General features: G+C 43.7%; 1 protein-coding gene across 3 annotated transcripts in view; it reads right to left on the minus strand.

Moving 5' to 3' along the window:
• Nucleotides 1–20,460, minus strand: part of SIM1 (SIM bHLH transcription factor 1) — a 49,250-nt gene that overhangs the window by 19,632 nt on the left and 9,158 nt on the right. For 2 of the 3 annotated variants that reach the window (XM_086876629.1, XM_023922192.2), the window contains 7 exons: nucleotides 17,704–17,786; nucleotides 16,615–16,704; nucleotides 16,393–16,501; nucleotides 16,216–16,301; nucleotides 14,896–15,095; nucleotides 14,681–14,787; nucleotides 13,638–13,785 (listed from right to left, as the gene is read on the minus strand). In XM_086876629.1, coding sequence (XP_086732755.1) covers nucleotides 13,638–13,785; nucleotides 14,681–14,787; nucleotides 14,896–15,095; nucleotides 16,216–16,301; nucleotides 16,393–16,501; nucleotides 16,615–16,704; nucleotides 17,704–17,786 — 823 coding nt within the window. Of the gene's footprint in view, nucleotides 1–13,637; nucleotides 13,786–14,680; nucleotides 14,788–14,895; nucleotides 15,096–16,215; nucleotides 16,302–16,392; nucleotides 16,502–16,614; nucleotides 16,705–17,703; nucleotides 17,787–18,966; nucleotides 19,013–20,460 lie in introns of those variants that run through there. The other variant, XM_086876630.1, reaches the window with a different exon arrangement.

Raw genomic sequence — 20,460 nt, forward strand, 5'->3', positions numbered from 1 at the left:
TCCTAAATCAGCAGATGGTACAACAAAACAGACAATTTCCTCATCTGCTGTGTCCTTGGTTCATGTACAATGTGTCGCAGAAATGTTTACAAAGGCCTTGGTCTGCTCATGTGATTTGTGAGGATGAGCATATGCAATCCCTTCAGCATCTTTCAGAACCAGTCAGAATAAGGTTTCATTGAGGTTGTACAGGAAGCCAAATTCCAGGAAAGTGAGGAAAGTGCTATTGTAATTTTCACATTACAAAGTGAGGGAAAAGCTATTGTACCTCACTGCTTGTTATGAAACTAAGCTGCCATTCAGTTGTGCAACCTCAAAGTTACTCCTCAGTTGTTCAGTCAGTAATTGGAATAATGTCAGCAAACCTCCTTTCTAAATCTTCTTGAGTGAATAATCCCATACAGGCAAGACCTATTGCTCACCAAAGTAATTGGAAAAACCTTCCAGAAATCTTTTAAGTGGTGCTTATTATTAGTACACCTAATGGCTAAGCCATACTTCTACTCAGAGAAGTATGAGTTCTGTGTATCAGATCCCTTCACTAAGTTCCAGGCACTCATTTATCTCCATAAATAGCACAAACAACAGTGGCTGTTTACATCTTGTTGAGTCAAAGTTTACAACTTGTCCAGCCATGAGATTCACTTACATGATATCATATTTCCATATTTGCTTTTAAAGACAAACCAAGGAAGTTTAATTTAATTAATTGATACATTCAGAAAAATTGAAGCACAGATTTTCCTGTATGGGTCACTTAATATATATGTCTGAGGAGCTCCTCTAGACAAGTTCTGTGAGAGATATATTATGTATTCTATGATTGGTTTCTCATCTCAGAATGCACTCATCTAACTGCCAGTTGAAGTTAAATAAAACATCCTGGCCTCTAGACAATCATGATGAGGAAGATTTTTCAGCAGTCTGAAGGTAGTTTGTCATTCCAAACTGCATGCCTCACCATCTTTGGCTCCAAAAAAGAGACCTGTATTTGCCTTTATTTACTAGACTTTACTAGACTTGCTAGCCCATTGAAATCAATGTCACCCTGCACATCAGCAAGTGCAATTAAGCAGCACATCTTTAGGAAATAGCATCACATGAACCTGAGTTCTCTCATATCCCTGTAGCATGATTTCCATTTTGCAGAAATCCAGACTGAAAACAGTGCAACAGACTGTTCTTCTTCAGGCTAGATTTTCACATGTCAGAATTCTTAATGGTTTTATGTGTTAAAGAAATATACCTTGAATACCAATGACACCCATCAGACACTGATCCAGTAGCCAAATGATCTGGGTCAATTCTCAACCCTCTCACAGGCTGCTGTGCTGGATGAAGCACATATCCTGGGACTTTAGCAAGCACCTTGGCAATTCCCTGAGTTTACCATCAAGGCTGCCAAAGGGATTTTTTATTTTGATAGAGTCAAATTTAGCCCAGCACTGATTGCTTCTGACCTTAACCTTCTCTACCTTAACTTTGCTGAATATTAGCTCTGAAGATGAGGGTAACAGTATGCTGTTGTAACTAATACATATTTGGCAAAATATCTTTTTCTGTCTCTCCTGTTAAAGTTCATCTTTTTGTTGGAAGAAACAACCTCCTTCTATCAATGCACAATAGTTAACATTACTAAGCTTACTTCCAGCTTCAGCCCCTGGCTGCACATCACCACAGATAACAGAAAATATATTTCCTGAGAGTACCCGTGTCACTATTGATGGAAAACATTCTTTTATTATTTCAGAATCTCCATGTATTCAATGCAAATGTTTTTAACTATGTCTTATACCATTTATCCTTGATTAAACCTCTTCTCGATAGTTAATCATTAATGATTTCTTTACAGTTGCTGTGCAAACAGCTCATTCATGCCTATGACATATCAAATTTCACAGACGTGTTCTTTAATTGGATTCATTTATTTCTAATCTACTAAAGCCCTCACTATAGTAATGCTTGACTAAATAGACATTAAACTCACTTATTTAAACTGCTAAAATAAATTTTATGTGTATTCTATGAATAAAAATATTTGACTGAATACATGTAATACCATTGTTATTGTGTACCTAACTAAGCAGAAATTATTTGAAACAGCACATTAGATAGCTATAGGGTATGCTTGGGAGGAAGGATTTCAGAGGATGCTGATGATTTTTTGGCACAGATTATACATTAACAGTTTTCAGGTGCTAAGAATTACTACAGTACATTAAGGAATGCAATAAGAACCAACAAGAACTCCTCATGATTTTCATGAAGGTTGTTGGATGTTGTCATTTACAATTCAATGACTTTTTAGAGATAAGTGCTTCATATCAGTCCTGTGCCCTGATGGCAAGGAAGACCAGATAAACCAGCTAAGATGTTCTCAAGACTGATTTATGTTTTGTCACAGCAACTGAAGATCTGGCATGAAAGTGGATAAAAGTCCTATATATGGGTATTTAGCAGCCACAAAATACAATTATGTAGCTATAGACAATGAGTTATTAGAGGCATATATGACATTAAGCCCTAACTGTAGGGCTTAAATATGGTATTAAAACCCCACTTTCAGATTTTCTTTCTAAAACAAGTAAGCTTGCACTCCATTTTGGTGAAGAATCCTCTGATGTATATGATTCACCACATAAATTGAGAAGTTTCATACAAAAAAGAAGCATCATATTTCAGAGAGGTCACTGATATAACACAGACTGTTCTGTGTGTAAGAAAATGCTCATCATGGCATAATTATGCAGTAAATGAGGATTATAAAGATATGGATTATACCTCATGCCATACATAAACTCCTCGTGCACTGACATTTCAAACATTGTATGCTCTGACCATCTTATCTGAAATCTTGAAAAAGCATGGAATAGGAGAGTAAGGATGATGGGCTTGGAACAGCCTTTCTATGAGAAAAAACTAAGGACTCTCCTCTGGCTGAAAAAGAAGTGACTGAGAGAACAAAATAAGATCAGTAAATTGTGAGTGGCACAGAGAAGGAAGACATGAGTAGGAAGCAGTTTTTCATTTCTTCTAATGCAAGAAAAAAAGAGGCTTTTATACCTACCATTTAGGTAACCCTGAGAAAAGCCAACATGGTGTCAAAAAGTAAACAGGTGAATTTGTGGAGGAAAGGAGCCCACAAAACATTGACAACAAATACATTCAAAGATCTCACATCTTTCTAGGAAGACATTTGAATTTCTTGGAGGCTGGAAGAAAGTGCTAGGGAAACATGGATGTAAACATGACTGCATGCTTGTCCTATTTTTAACTTCTTTCCAAATTATTTCCCATGGTCACTATCAGCATGTGTCTGATTCCATATCACTGTTCTTATGTTACCCTCTATACCACACTAGTTAAGCAGTTTCATACTTCAGTTCCTCTGAGACTGTGAAGAGAGGTCCTGAAAATTTGCTGTCATTACTTTTAATAATTTATTGTAAAACTTTGTGATGGTTCAGGTTTTCTCAACTCCTCTGTGTTCCCTATAATTAAAGCTTTTGTTATGGCAGCCTTCCTAAGATCCTCAGGTTAACACTTTAAAAATTAGCTAGCTTTTCTGTGATGACATTCTGGATAAGCTTCTGCCATCTGGGAATAAATTATCTGAGAAAAAAAATGCCCTTGAAAAATTATTTACTGTTTGTTTTATTTGTTCCTCTTTGGGATATTTTCTATCTGCATGCAGCATAATGAACTTCCCAATATATTCCACCCTGCTTTTTCTGATCAGCTCCACCCCATACTGAAGAGGCCTGTTGAATGCAAAAGGATTCATAAGCACCATCTGGTAGGGTGTCCCATTTACAATAAATCCCTTTCTCTTTCATCAGATTAGCCCTTTCTTCTTGTAAGACTTTCACCTTCATTAGAAGGAGCAATATATTTCTACAACAAAAATCTTTCTGTTTCACTACTCCAGAGTTCCTGAGGTTTGGCCAAGGGAGGGCACTTTGCCCCTGTCACTTGCCATTAAGAAAATAACCATGCTATAATACTTAATAACTGATTTTCAACTGAAGTTTTTCTTCTTTAGCCAAAATTTTAAGGTAGGTAAGGGGATGAAGAGAGGCAAGGATCTTCACTGGTATTTTGTCTTTTGGGGAGAATGGCTTTTTGGCTTTTTTTTAAAACTAATATACCTGTTTTCTTATTTCATTTTTTGTACCAGAGTCAGACAGTTTTTTAACTCCTTCCTATTCAGAGCCAAACCTCTACTGCAGCCAGATCCCACTCACATTACTTGCCACTTGGATCTAAGTCTCTGTTCTTACTGGACTTGGCCTGGTCAACCAGCTTTGATAGACATACAATGCAGAGTTTTATGCTGATAAAACAGGAGACAAATAAAAAGAAAATATCATGCAGTTATAATGTAATACATAAGTCCCCATTTTATTTGATAATTTCCTAATAATCACTAAGCCTATCTTCTCAAAGGGTACATAATACATGGTTATATTTGTTAAGTGGGTCCATTAAACATTTAAATTTATATCAGATAACCTGTTTGACTCCCTAGACTCTCTGAACCACAGAATAAGTTAAACCACCATCTCTTGCAAAACTGCTGTTACCACACATCTTCTAGCAAATTCAGAATGTTTTCTTAATGGCAGTTATTTCTTTTTGAAAATGCTAGGATAACAAAAACTCTGCATTAATATGTACAGTTCAATATATGCATACTCATGTAAAAATCTAGCTTTTGTAAGTCTCCAGTGGGTTGAGTGTCTATAGGTAGTCAAATACTTAATAGGTATATCTAAAATTTCTCAAAAAGTAAATGTAAATAATATAATGAAACACAATAATATCTAGCTATGGTCTTCTTTAGAAACCTTAATCTGCCTAGTACCTTTGTCTTCTTGGTCATAGCTTTGGCTAGTGCAGTCAGGGCCTTATTTGGCTTTAGTCATTCTGTTGTCACTGCTCCACACGCATATTCATCAAGGGCTTCCGGATGCTTAGGACTGTCTCTGACTACGCAGAGACACTCTTAATTGTTCCCATAAAACTGTCCACAGCATTCATGCAGATCAACTCCACTGCCAACCTACAGCTGTCCTCCAACCAGCACTACATCTAGTCTGCAGCTGAAGGAACTGTACGCTTGGTTTTGTTCGTGCAGAGTCCAGTACGTTTGCATTGAATGAGATTTGCTATGCTTGTGGTGGCAACTGCTGTAGCACATATAGGGCAACATAAGAGCGTCAACCCTGTGCAAAAAACTCTGTGCACCTTCTCTCCTGTTGTTTTCCTGAGCTCACTAGATAGCACCATGGAAGCCCCAGCTGCATGTTCCCATGTTACACCATTGCAGCCACACAGACAGGCAGTTCTCTTTGGAGTGAAGCCACAGACACAACCCCACTGCTGTTTTCCACAGACCAGAGAGCATTAAGGAGGCTGATTATCTTTTGAAAGATGACAGTTTAACTATCCTACCAGAAGCTTAGGATAAACAGAATTATTTTGCAGCCAAACACCATTCAGAAGTTTGGCTGCAAAGGGGAGGATGCGATCAGGCTATTTGTCCCCAAATCCAGCCTTTCTGTGAGCAAATACTCCATTGAGATAGGCCTCACGAAGCAGTCATTAAAGGTTATTATTTTGTCCTGTGTACAAAACAGTCTTTGGAAATAGCAACAGAAAAATAGCATGTAATGCCTTTGGGTGGATTTCAGCAACCCAGGGCCTAAGGCAGAGAGTTTTCTATAGCAGTAGCCCAGGCTACCAGCTGCCAAACATAGTACAGAGACAATCAAAGCTACAGGCTACTCGGGAACAGTGTGCCTTCAGGGCATGTTTGCTTCGTCACTGACAGCACAGATGTAAGAGCATTGAATGCTGGATGAGTTTAAAGGTCTTCACTCTAGGTTATGTCAAAATATCTGCACAATGCTACGAGTATTGCCAAACTTTAGTTAGCCAGGCATTTGAGTTTCCATAGCTGCACTGAAGCTTTTGCAGATAATAGCTGTTATTTTCAACATTGCTGTCCCCAAGATTTATACACAGTGGTTTGTAGCTGAAAAACTACGGCTGTTCTCTATTAGGCCCCAGTTCAACACAGTAACAAAATGCGTCCTTCAAGCCATCTCTATTTGGCAAAGCCAAGGAATATTCTCATTTCCACGCGTGTGCCTAAGGGCTTTTTTATTTCAAGATGGAATTCACCAGGATATAATCATTTACTGAAAGTTATATCTAAGAACTTTTAGAGTCTGACATGTGCTCAAGCGCTTTAGTAAGTCAGGACTTCTGCAATTTAATTGCACTAAGTGGATGATAACAAAAGACAACAACAGGAATAAATCATCTAAGTGTGTTAAAGATCATGAGATTGACTCCAGACTTCAGCCATCCCAAGCCTTCCAAAGGGTCAGACGCTATACCCTTGTTCACACAGAGCAGTGCCTGCCTCCATAAATAGTGTCATCAAAGTGAAAGGGGCTGCCTCTGAAGTAACCCACTGAGTACGAACATATGTGCTGGAGCCTGGCCCACACTGTAAAGTACAAAAGAGAGGTGAGGGAAGGAGAATTAGATTTCAAACAGATACTTGCCACTGTTGAACGGACAAAGGAGATTTATTTGTTAACACTTAATTTAGGCTGTGTCAAAACGCCACATTTGTGTACGAATAAAAACTAGCAAGAGCAACATAATGTAGCGGGAAGATCCTGCTTCAGAAACAGTTTAGTAACTTATCACACCTGTTGTACCTCACAATAATTACAGTGAAACGACATGGGAATAGCAGCAGTACTAAGATGCAGCACAGAGCAACAAAAGCAAACATGCAACGGATTAAGGAAACAGAAGCAGAGCTAGTAAAATTGTAAGCCTACTTAAGGAACATACTGCTGTTGTTATGAGAGCAGGAGCCAGTTCTGTATCCGGTTTTATGCAGAGTATTAAGAGGGTGGGAGCATGGAGGGGAATCCTTTGATAGCAGTGGACTGCTTGGCATGTCTCTTCTGCACAGCCGCTAACACAGTCCACAGTAGACAAGCTACAAATGTGGTGTAGTAAAACCAGCAGACGCTCTTCCAGCTGCCTCTTCAGTTCTCTGAACTATCACAGAGCCATGAATATAGCCCTAAACTCCATGGTTCACTATCACCTCTGCTCTGCCACATAGAAGGACCACTGAGACTGACCCTCAAAAGGCATTGGAGCACCCAGCTGCTGGCATGATGTTCACAAGCCACATTTATGCCATTCAGATAGAGGAAGGGCAGAGTTAGGATAACGTGTGGACAACCTCTCTAGCAAGAACAGCTGTGCTACAGTGTACAGTCCTAAGCTTCCATGTAAAGTGAAATCTGTGGCAGTTTACCTTAAACCATAAACCATGGCATTTTAGGAAAAAGAGTCCCTGGAGCAAGCCCTGTACCTTTCATCAGTGAAGTGAGGCAGACAGCTGGAGGTAGTAATTGTTTCAGCCACTGCCCCTGCTGAATGTGTCTCAGCTCCAGACAAATGTTTTACAAGATCTGTAACTCAGTATTTAAGAAGAGGGTGCTTCCAAAGGCCTGGAGCAGCCACACACTGAATGGGAAAATGAAGTGGGAAGAATTTGAAGTCACTCTTCTTCCTTGGAATAAAATCACTTTTTTGCAACCTTGAATTTCATGCCATGTGAGACTCTCAGCATGCATGCATTTAAACCAAAAACTGGAGGGATTTTTTCCATAGGTCTGAGCTGCAATGCTTTAATCCTTACTCTATGGATTAAAGAATGAACATATGAACAGTGACTCTCAGCTCTGGCTCACAGTTTTAGTGCCTTGGCCATTACAGTCACCTGGTTTAAATACAAGCATAGAAATTTGGAGTGAATTAAACAAATAGTAGCTGAGAAAGCCCCTACATGAACAAAGAAGAACTGCAGAAACGTATTGTGGACACCTGGAAAAGTCTGTCTCCTATTTGCAAGAAATATATAAACAATGTTCCAGGGAGACAAGTCTGTAATAAAAACTAATGGTGAACAAACAGAATACTGCACTGAGTAGTTCAAGAGGAGTTCTGTTAATTTTTCCTTTGAGACATGTGCTTCCCAAGCTTTTTGATATATTAAAATAATTCATCTATGTATTTATGTTGCTAATCAAATCATGGGAATGATGGTAGGCTTTCCAGTCTTAGGAAAAGCACATTGCAGATTGAACAGAAAAAAATAGGACCCAGTTCTGTGCTCTACTAAGCAAGTGGCAAAAGTTCCTATTAATATAGAGAAGTATAAAGGAAAAGTAGCAGGCCAAATTTGTTGCTACTATTTACAACTATTTAAGAAATGAAAAAAAAAACCCAAACATTATCCAGGCAAAGTCACTAAGCCTTATTGCTAGTATTTAAGTTGGATGATTAAGCTTACTGATACAACAAATTACACTGATGATATGAGAAAGGGTAACTTTCCCAGGGTGTTCCCTGTCCCACCTAGTCCATCACACACTTGAGAGACACAAGAGAACAAGTATCTACCTGTGACCAAGGAAAGAACTGTGGCAATTCCAAATGGGTCCATTTAAAAGAAACAGTCAAGAAAGCGAGGCCTGTGGGTATGGAAATACAGTTTGTGGATTCTCCCACTAACTAGGAAGAGGCAGAGGTGAGACCTGATATACAAGAGACAGGACAAAAAGAGGATTTCTATGAAAAGTGATGAAAAGATAGAACTGTAACTGTCCACAAGTATGGGGACAGCTTTTTCACATGAAACACAAAATTCCCTAAAGCCCACTTAAGACGCTAGGAAGGAATATGCCAGGATGTTTTTGAAGTCTGAGCTATCACACATAAAGATAGCACCTTTCTTATACAATAATTTAAAATCTGGTAGTACACAAAGCTATAAATAGTAATAATAGCAACTTAATGATTAAGTGTGTAGATACAATTAATGGTTAATTTATTCTAAATTGCATTCATCACATTGTTTGGTAAAACATTTGTCAATATGGCAGTTATTTGTGAAATAATCTTTCAAATAAATTGTATTCAATTTGTGTTTCTAATCAGCCAGTTACACAATGTAGCATGAAGAGGTCAACTGGAACTATATCAAATACATGCTGTATCATTAGAACAGAGATTAGTCACAATTATGTACCTAATCCACGTTATCTGTGTGGGACACCACTATTTCTATTCTTTTAAATGCTAAAGGACAACAAAATGCATACAGGAATGCTTCTCTAGCTTTCTCTGGGGAGAAATTAATATTGCTCATGCTCAGAAAGTCAAAGGATTTGGACTTTGCATTATCCATTTGTTTAAAGGAGGGTTGTTTGCAATCTAAATATAAACTTAACTTCAGCACTTTCCTTCTCTATTAATTGACTCATACTTGAGTCCATTTATGTGATAAACATGCACAGCTAATAATCAATGATATGGTGGCTGTGTGTACAGAACAAATAAGAAAAGAAACAAATATTCCATGTCTATACTCACATATCCAAAGGAGAATATAATGAAGACCAAATATGCGTGCTTTAAGGACAGAGTCCGTAAAGGTAATTTATATTAATTTTTGATACACCTCTGTTACACAAAAAAAAATCCCCTTTCGTTTCTGAAGTGCCATTGCTACTGTGCTTATTTATTTCAGCATATTTACTTACTACAAACATTTGTTCCCAAGCTTAGCATTCATGTTGTCAAAATTTGGAATTTAAATAAAATTAAAATCACCTCTTTTTAATTTTTTTAACTAGGGTGTGTGTGGTCCTTTTTGCATAAACTCTCTTTTTCATTCTTTTCTTTTCCATCATCACTCTTACCCAGGGGAGCTGGGAAGCTGCAAGGTAAAGATTCTTCTTCCTACCCAGCCTACACTGAAACTGCCCCAGACCGTTTTGGCTCTTATGGCACTCAGTACCTGCTCTTTTACAAAACAGAGAACTCAGGTTCCCTTCAACAGTGAGAAAAAGCTCCTTATCCCATGATCAAAACAAAACAAAAAAAACACCCTGTGGTTTTACCTGTTTGAAGAATTTTGACCTGACTTAGCAGGTCAAAACCTGCGCTACGTCTTCCAAAACTTATGAACCCTTTTGTAATTTGCCCTCCAAAAAGACCAGAATTTCCTGTATTCAAATGATTTTTCAGCAGGAGTCATCCCACCTTTCAAGTTCTACCCTGCAACCCCAAATGTGTGGGATTTCGATTCTGATCTTTCAAAACACAAAAGCTCTAATTTGCACCTCTTTTGCTTTCCCCTCATCTTAAACATGCAAGAGTCAGTATGAAAAGTCTTGTATTTCTCTTTTGTAAGCATGTGTTTCTCTGCTGGGTTTATAACACGACCTGGCTGCAGTGGATACACCTGCACCTGTCTCTCTGCCAGGAGCTGCACTAGGGGCTCAGCCACACACCTGCTGCTGGGTGGGAAAAGCATAGGAGGGCACACACACACTGCTCATCTCAGCCTCTCTTGGTTTGCTGGGAAAATCCAATGTCCTTAAAGAACAGCAGTTTCTATGAGATTTATACCAGCAGAAAATATATTAAACACTTTTATTTAATTTTGATTTAATTGGTCCAAATTTTTAATTTGGACCTCTGTCCAGCCCTCCTGCAGGAGGGCCTACCTCATACCAGAGGAAGACCACAAGTCCCTGTAACCTTACATTTTCCTCTATATTTTCCCCACCTGCCTCCCTCATTTGAGTGATAGCATGCTGACTCTAAATTGCTCATTAAGACAATTAAGCCTGCTCTTGGTAGGAGTTCAGCATCCCCCTAGCCAACTCTGCCACCATGAGCCTTTCCCTAACATTCCCTCCACCTCAAGTTATCCATTTCAGAGGCTGACTCCATCTGAGTTTCTTAAAACCAGACCCTTTTCTGCTCACGGTCACCTGGCAAATGGCAGGGCCTGTTCTTCTATTTTCTGAATGGCTGGCTAGTCCAAGAATAATAATAATAATAATGATGATGATTATTATTATTATTTCTATTATTTTCATTATTATTATTGTCTAATTATTCAGTGGAAGCTACACCCATCTCTTGGAGGCAGGGCAGCAATTTCAGCAGTGGCAGCCCTGCTGCAGAAGCAAGCAAAATGTGATCTGTTCTGCAGCACCCTAATGAAGAGCCAGCCAGGCTCGAGGACCTGAGCATATCAAAATTAGATTTTTATGCAGTGGCAGTGTCTACATTGCACTGGACAGCAGCACAGTTGCTGCAGATGGTGCTGGGCCTCCCAAATTTCAGCATCCCTATTCCAGCCAGCCTGGCTCCCTCTCTGCCCTCCTGCCATCCTTCACATTCGAGGCAATTCAGCCAAGAGTGCAAAGGGAGGTTTGGAGACTCACATCCAGGCATAACGAAGCTGCCCAGCGGTGTAACATCATTCTCTAAGGGAAATCTTGAAAGCACAGCTGTAGTCCTCCTACGTGTCGATTTGGCTGCAAACAGGTTCTGAAAATCCGTATAACCGTACCGAAGTATAAAGACTCTGCCTCCAACGAGAAATCAGCTGAAGAGGAGGAGTCGCCCTGTTAGGACACCGCTCCTGAGCGGAGAATGGTCCTTGCAGCGCCGTTCTGGGAGGCGGGCAGGAGGGTGTCGAGGCACCCCGGGTGCAGCTCCCGGACGGCCGGGGATTCCTGCCGGGGCTGTCCGGCTGCTCCCCCGCGGGCCGAGGCGCAGCGGAGCAGCCGGGCAGTGACGGTGCGAGCGGCCGCCAACAGGCTGCCAGCCACGGCCCCGGGCCACTGACAGGACACAGACACGCGGGACAAGCAGTCACGGCTCTGACGGGTTTGTCTGACCGGCCCCCACAGGGTACCAGGGCCCTGCTTGCCTTGCTAGCCTGAAATTCTCGTGGCATGGCAAGCAAGGGTCGGATACTGCCAGATGCCCAGCTGTGCTTTCAGCAGGTCCGCTGGGGTGCTTCATTTCGATTCGGACCATTAGAGGTAGAATTCCGTGACTGATGTTCACGCTTTGGGGATTAAAGAAAAGGGAAGCCACCGATAATCTCAAATTATCCAGAAAACCATAGCGTTTCTGGAGCTAAAACCACTCCAACATGCTGGTTGCCTTAGGGTTCCTTGTTTCTTAGGGGTACAGTGCACTACAGTGCGGTTCCCCGTCCACCCGAAGCAGGTGCATGGACTTAACTGGGAAGCATAAAATACAGAGAGGGACTGGTATAGGGGAAATGGACATAGAAATGTGCAGAACAGCTAAAGCAGAAGTGATAACACCTCTACTGATACCATCCTTACTGAGGAAATGCCAGAGTATTACTCCCCATTCCAAATAAAATAAAAATAAAATAAAATTTATTTAAAGGGGAATCGCAGTTTACTCACTACAGCAGAGTGCTGACCAAAATGTATTTTTTCATGCAGATGTAATGTCCCATCTTAGAGCGAGACGCCCATTATCACCTTACATACCAAAAGGATTATGCCCTAGAAGTGCAGGCGCCGTGACCTGCACCTTTTTTTGCCACTCCACACAAGACCAGAGTCGTGGCCTCCGTGTCGAGCCACTTCATTTTGGGAAGCACTCCTTCAACTGAGCTACCAAACCACTCGCCACCTGTGCACGCACCAAAGCCGTGATGGCAAGATCATGATGCCGCCCTGGCCACAGCTTTAGGAAAAGGGAGGGTTGAGCCTCTCAGATGTTTCCAATACCTACATGTCTCCAGAGGGAAAAAAAAAAAAAGAGCAGCAGAGCAGAAGAGTATCCAGTCCCAAGGAAAAACGGAGGACCGCCAGCTTGACTGGTCCTACCATTCCAATGAAACATCACTGCTGCCGGCAACAGCTACTGCTGTGTCCAGACAGGATACTAATAACTACCGTGAAAACACTTAAAAACAGTCCAGCCGAGTTCCCTTCCCTCACTGTGTTTCAGTACAAGCAGCACAGCTAGGGCACAATCCAGCCATTTCAAAATTCAGGGAGATGTATTGAGATATATGGTATCTCAGCACTTACTCTGGTGGGATTTTTTTCCTATTTAATTTATTTTTTTTTTTTAAGTTCTACTGACCCTTCTGGTCACCAACTTTCTTTGTGGTTCACTCTAAGGATCGCTCTCCAAGAACAAAAAAGAAATCTCCGAGCTTTGATAGAGACTCTGGATGAAATTAAGAACTTCAAACCCCAGATTTTTGAAAAGAAAAACAGATGTCCTGTTTGTTAAATATAAATAACTCCGTACGTGGAAGTCTTTTCTTTTACGCCGCATTAAATTTTATTTAATGCTGGGTGCATTTAAACTAAAGGGGGGGAGAAAATAAAAAGTGGTGGACAGCAAAATATGCGGGTGACAAACCTCTAAATCTTTTCCTCTCTCGAAATAGAAAGAAACAGGCGGACGGGAAACCCTTCATGTGGATGAAAGCGCTCAATGTGTTTCCGAGCAGACCTGGCGAGCCTGCCCTGGTCAGTGCGGCGGCGAGGGAAGCGGAGGCGGCGGGAGGGAGGAGCGGCCCCGGGGCAGAGCGGGGCGCAGCGCGGCCCCCGGGGCTCGGTCCCGCTCGGTCCCGCTCGGTCCCGCTCGGTCCGGCTCGGTCCCGCTCGGTCCGGCTCGGTCCCGCTCGGTCCCGCCCGGCCCCCGCAGCTCGGAGCGGCCCCAGGCTGACTTACGTGAGCACGTAGTTGACGCTGACGATGCAGTGCGGGCGGGAGGAGCGGCTGTTGTGCACGATGGTGGCGTAGCTCTGCACCCACACCCAGCCGCCGTGCTTGGCCAAGAAGCGGTAGTACTTGGTGGTCACCTGCCCTTTCACCAGCACTGCGGGGACAAAGCGAGGAGAGCCTCAGCGTGGCTCCAGCCTCTGGTTTGATCAGCCCCGTGGAAGGGGCGCACACTCCCTCCAGAGCCCTGCGGGCGGCCAGAGGGTTTAGGAACCTCTTAGCGGCGGGGACAAGGGCGGTGGAGCCCCAGGCAGGGCTCATCCCAGTACCTGAGATCGTTATCAAAGGCTGATAGGGGAGATTGGTAGGGCCGGAGTGTGTGTGTCTGTGTGTCTGTGTGTCTGTGTGTGCTTATTTGTGGTCGGCTATGGCAACCTCGGAACCCCACATACCCCCACCTTGAAGTATCATCATCGAGATTTTGTTCTGTAAATCTGTCTTTGGGTTTTATCTCTTCTCGTTGTGTAAGGAAACTTACCGGTAATTAATATCCTTTTTATTCATCTGTCCGTGTATTAATGTCATTGTGACATCAAAACAGAGTAAAGTACATCTCGCCAAATCAGGCTCACTATTGCAGCCGAAATTAGATATACAGATAAGATTTGTAAGACTTGGTAGAAGTGAAAAAAAAGTATTTGAATTTCACTGGCATGGCTTTTTGGAGCAGGAAAAAAGGGTTTTCCTAGACAGAATTTGAAGAGACAAGAGCGCCTGAGACTTGTGCAGGGCAGTTCTTGTCCTACAACCAAAAGAAGAGGATGGAAAAATAGCCTTTCACTGTCGATCCCCTTCATTTGCTGCCTGCGTCCAGCTCAGAGTTCAGTCTCCATCTAACCTTGTTTCACTAAAACATGAAGATTTTGCTTATTCTGCCCTCCAGAGAGCTGGCTTTACACGTTCCGACCTAGAGGTAGATCCCAGCATCCCTACAGTCCTTCTGCAAAGGGAGAAGATGGGGGGCGGGGTTTTAAACAAGAAGACATCCTTACACAAGTGATGTGCGCAGCGCAGGTGAAAGGTGTCACAGCCATGGACGTGGTGGTAAAGGGTCTTCTCTATCAAGTCCTGGGGCTCGTATCCTGTTAGCTCAGCTACCCTGCAAGAGATATAAGCAGCAAATATAAGTGGGTGAGAGAAGAGGAAAGGAGGCCTGGGGAAGAAGGGACGAGCTAGGAGAATAGATTTGGAAATAACCCCAGCTCACCTGGAATCTAAGAATATGAGCTTCATGTCTAAGCTGGCCCGAAACATGAACATATTGCTGTGGAGCTTGATCTCCGTCACGGCGCTGGGCGGCAGCGAGTGGCCCACGGCGACCAAGCCAACATTTTGGTAGCAGCCGTCGAAGGGGGACATGTCCAGGCTGTACTGGCGGATCTTCAGGTACCCGCTGCAGTGAATGACCTGCCAGAGACACAGGAAAGCTTTGCGGCTACCCAGAGTGGGGAAGGGTGTGCTGAGACAGGCGTCCCTCGTCACGAAGAAGGCCCGGTCAATACCCCCATCCCCCTGCCGGGCTCCCGGGAGCCGCTGACCCGCATCTCTGCCCTGGCAGAGCGGCACCGGCTGGGAGCTCTCTGCGGTTCCATCGGGGTTAAGGTTTTTTTTCCCATACTAGAGTTCAGCGCCGATTTAAGGTCCTTTAGAGTCGACAAGATTTTTTTTTTTTTTTTTCCACTGGCTTAAGTGGTTTTTGGCCCACTTCCTAACTGCGCTTTTATTATTCTTCTGAAAAGGAAAGACGAGGAGCTACCAATCCACTGCAACAATCCATTATGACATTGTAATGAAGAGTGTATGCGTGTGAGAAAGAGTTTACGTGTGTGCATATGTCACGTGTGTAGGATACATCTATTATATAGATGGGGCAGGCGCAATCCATGGCCAAAAAGTACCTTTGATTTAAAGTACATCTCCTAAACGTATCCTTGCAGACGACTGCTGTCTACTTCCACTCTTACTTCTCTATTATTGTTTCCTCTTGGAGTTCAGCAGGTGTTCTTGGTCTACGGTACATCATGACACAACATCTCCTTGGGTTAGGGGTACAAGCCCCTGCTCGGAGTTGTGTGGCTGACACAACACAGCGAGGAGCTAGGAGAGAGCGTAGGGCTTTCCTTAGCGAGGAGCCCCGTGAAGCACCTGGTCAAAACCCTTAACTGGGACAGCTACCTCTGCAGCTGACGAATTACCTAATAAAGAAACTAATTAACCCAGGGTTCCCATTGTATCACCTGAGAGCCGTCACTGGGAATCTCAGTGGTTGTGCGAGGTTCAATTCAAAGAGGGGGGGAAAAAAAAAAAGCCCACAAACAGCATCAAGGGGAGCTCGATTGCTTTTGGTTTTGTGGTTTGAGCTCTTCAACCTGAAACTCTGAGAGAAATGAACCACATGAAAGAGTCCTGGGCTGGGAAAACCCCCGCAAGAAAAGGTCTCACCCCCTCTTCTCTCCCCATTTTCACAGCCTTCCCGGCGCAGGAAGGCGGGTGCGGGGGAACGCAGAATCTGGCCGCGGGCACGCACCTTGTAGCCCCCGCAGGTAAGACCCGCGTTCCTCTTGGCCAGAACGCACTTCATCCTCAGGAAAAAGGATCTCTCGATCTCGTACTCTGGGAAGGGAGGAAGGCAGAGGTGGGGTGAGCCCCAGGCTCCGCTGGCTCTGCGTGGTGGCCAGGCGGGGGCGGGGGCTGTGTACTTTACCCTGCACGAAGTGCGAGTGGTAAGGCTGGTGCGCCGTCAGCACCGCCGTCATCTCGTCATGGTCGGCGGGGTGGATGTACTCGTAAATGCTGTTGCCAGTCAGCTCTACCTGTGAGAGAGGAGGAGGAGGAGGAGGGCTCATCGCCGGCACGGCGCACCTTCTCCTGTCAGTCGCGGGGGTGGTGCAGGCAAGCACAGGGGCTAGCAGACCCCCCAGCGTACCTGCGACAAGCCCAGGTGCACCGAGGCGGTCTCCGAGATGTACATGATCTTGCCATCCGGAGCCACAACAAATATGAAACCGTCCAGAGTCTGCAGAAGAAAGTTGGGAATATAAATAAATCAATATAGAGAGATCCATTAAATACCTGTCCCTCCGATTTATTTTAGAAAACGTGTGTCTATGCTCAGGCTCTGATTATTCAAGAAGCTGGAAGGAAATGGGCAAATCTTGGACAAGAATCCCTCTAAAGCTGCCGGAGCCCTGAGACACAACCCACTTCTCAGAGGTGTTGAGCTCAAAAGTAATGCAAAATGCCTTGGAAGTATCTAAAAAGAGGTCCTGGCTACCTAGTGATTAATATGTGGGTCCCAAAAATCCCCGAATACTTCTATTTCAAATGTCACAGGGTGCTTGTGTGTTTTATAAGGAGAATTTAAGCAATCAAAGAGAATCTAAAACTCTCCACAGTGTAAATAACACAATTTGTCAGATGCATTTCAGCAGACACAAATGGGACTTCTGAGTGTACTAAGATCAGAACAAGCCCTCCAAAGGCCACACGATTCTGCCAGAAACACGTGGTGATGATCATCGCTAATATTCTTTACTGTTTCAGAGGGCTGTGAGTTTTCAGACGTGTCCTCCCTGATTTGTGTCCCTGCTAATGTCGGTGCCGGCTGAGTCCTTCTGTCCTGGAAAGCCTTCCCTAACCTGTCGCTAGAGCCTCTCCCTGCCACACCACTTTGAGCTTCATAACATCTATGATACATGTCACTTTGTAAATAAATTGGGGAAAAGTCGTGCTCCTGTATCTCTGCCACCCTGGGACACACTGTGAATCCCTCACTGTGGACGCAGTGTTAGATGATTCTGAGGCAAAGGACCCAGAGGGACCAAGCCACAGCCCCAGCAAAACACACGACATTGAATCACAGTTGTTCACATTCTGAAGTGGTTTCCTTCCTGCCTACCTTTCTATTAAACACTTGAACAGTTAAAAATTAGTCAAGGTGGCAATTGAAAGCTCAGAATAGGGAATTATATCTTTAATCATTAATACCATATGCCTGTCGTTTCCAGACTAGTACCTGCAAAAGATGGGATCCCAGTTCTCGTCCAACATTATCCAGTGGACTGGTTCGGCTGGAGTGGCCCCAGGCTTCTCCAAGTCCTGATATTTAAGACAAACAAAAAAGAAAAGTAAGGTCAGGAGATGAAAAATTGGCTCGTGTGGGCCTGATGGAGGGAACATTTTTTCCTTGAATACACTCTAAATCATACATACATACATACAATCTTTGGAAAACTAGGTGCGACTTCATTGCAGATAGAAGTCTCTTCTGTACTTTTTTTTTTTTTTCAATATCTGATTCCTCAGAAAGAAAGATACCCGAGTATTTATTTTAAGTTAACGGTGAAATTAATTTCTTAAGATCTAAGTGAAACAGCATGCCAGCTTGAAGTGCTTTTCAGTGCTGCTTTCTGCTAGTGGAAACTGTCCCCCTTGAACTTCAGGGAAAGCGTCTTAACCTCGCGATTTCTCAGAAAGTCACTGTCCAACGCCCTCCCTCCTGCCCCACGAAGTCTGTCTCCAGGATTCACCTCTATCCCTTCCATCTCTCCTGCTGCTGCTCCCGTGGGCGGGATGGTTCCCGCTGCAAGGAGAGGCGATGTGCCTCCATAGAAACCCTTCCAGAAATTAAGCTTTCCGGATTTAATCTAATGTTTTGCACACCTCTTGTTTTCTCCTATGCAAAGTGGGGAGTAATAAAAGCCACGTGGAAGTTACTTCACCGGAATAAAGCTATTCATGGACGATGCCTTTTCACGGTGTTGTTGCTGAAATAATTTTAACGGGTCAATTAAAACCTTTGAGGCTTGTGCCTTGAAATAAGTCTCACTCCAACACGCACAAGAGGTAAGACAGAGTAAAACGGAGGGGAAACCTACAAATCCTGATCGATGGCTGGGATGCAGGTCGCAAGGGGACCCGAGCTGGCGGGGTGTGCTCACCACGGCAGTGAGGGTTCGGGAAAGGCAAGACCTCGTTTTCCAGTTATTTCGAGACAAACAGACGAGGTGCTGACAGCAGGTAGCCGCGAGCATCCCTCGCTATTGACCGGCCTCACCCAGGTGTTTGCCGGTCCGAGCAAAGCTAACGGGGCATCCCAGGGCGGCCCCAGAGCCGGAGCCGTGCGCCCCGCTCGTCCCCGCCTTTCGCTTCCTTCTCTCCCCTTCCTCCTCCACCTCTTCACAACAACTTGTCTCTTCACCGCTCCTACACTGTTTTCCTGCTTCCTTAACTTCATAGCCCTACAGAGGCAGAAGATTGTCTCTGGCCCGTTCCTCACCCTGCAGCCTCAGCATGTAGCAGGTCGCCAGTCAGAAACAGGCTCCTTCCCATTGATTCCTCCACGCCAATTAACGGGGAGCCAGCCGCCAGGATGGAGGAACACCTCCGCCCCCCGTATTCAGGAAGGAGCTGGCAAATCTTACACAGCTTCCAGGGAAAGAGAGAAAAGCCCACGGTATATTTGTTTTTCCCGAGCTCCTCGGAGGTTTCTCTGCTGGGGAGCCAGGGTGGCCCGTTAGCACATCCCCCCACCCGGAGGGAAATCTGAGTGACAGGTTTCTTTATTCAAGACCAAATCTGCACTGCCCGCCTATGATTTAAGTTGCTTATTAATCTAAGTTTATGGCTCTAATTATTTTTCTCCTAAAAGAGAAAATAACCCGACCTCAGCGGGTTAATGAACAGCTCACGGGCACTGCAGGTTAACCTCCCTCGGGAAGGCGGCTCTTCACGGCGCGCTGAGCTCCTCTGTGTGCTTCAGGTGGAAGCGCCGAGCTGCTGGGCTCTGTCTGCTCATGGTTTATAATTAAACGTTTTCACTTGTCTACCTGAACCGGCTTTTTGAAATCCTGTCACACGAGACGATCCTTTGTGCTGCCCAGATGTTTTCAGCACTTTCAAGTCGGAGACTATTTGTAATCGTTGCCAATCCCAGCCTTTCCCAAATCGACGGCCTCTCCTGATGCCCTCTAAATACTGTTTTAAAAGATTATAAGAGAAAGCCCCCTCCGCTAATTTTCACTCCCCCCCTCCCCCGTCTATTCGCTTTAACATGCAATTTCCTTTTATCGGGGGAGCAAACTGTGATTTCTTGCACTTGACCTACCGCAGAAAATTCTGCAAATCCTTTGATTGTCTATTTAAAACAAAACAAGGAAATCAGCTCTCCCTATTGCTCCAGGATTACGATTGGAAACAAGATCTAAAGATTCTCTTGTAATTTGGAGAGCCAACAGCATAATAGCTTTGGAATAGAAACAAGCAGCTTTGTGAGGAGAAGGATAACTAAATCGTTTTTAGGCAAAGGATTTTCCCAGCTAAAGTGGCCGAAGACAAAGCAAAACATAATCTATTTTGGAAGATTTCCAAGTTATGCTACATTAACCTTAGCAGATAAAATTTGCTTTCTTCCCTGCGGCCCCTCCCCCACCGCGGTCTGGTTTATCATATTTACATAAGTAGCCTTAGAAGGGATGTATCTATTATGGATCTAAGGAGCTAGCGAGCTCACATTTCATTTGGAAATAGAGGGGAAGTTTTACTGTTGCTTAATACTTGATGCATTGCAGAACCATTTCCATTTAAATACCCCCGACCCACGGATTACCTCCATGGACTGGCTGCATGGGTTTTGTAATTTCCTGAAAATGAGATTTCGATTTATAAAACAAGAAACCAATTAGTAACCAAATGAGGCGAAGTAGATCCACTAAAATTGACCTAATCCCACAGGCACCATTTAGGTCAGGTCTTGGCGAATGAATGATGAGCA

Source organism: Cyanistes caeruleus, chromosome 2 (assembly GCF_971803275.1).
Source record: "Cyanistes caeruleus chromosome 2, bCyaCae1.hap1.1, whole genome shotgun sequence".
In the NCBI taxonomy this organism is placed as follows: Eukaryota; Metazoa; Chordata; class Aves; order Passeriformes; family Paridae; genus Cyanistes; species Cyanistes caeruleus.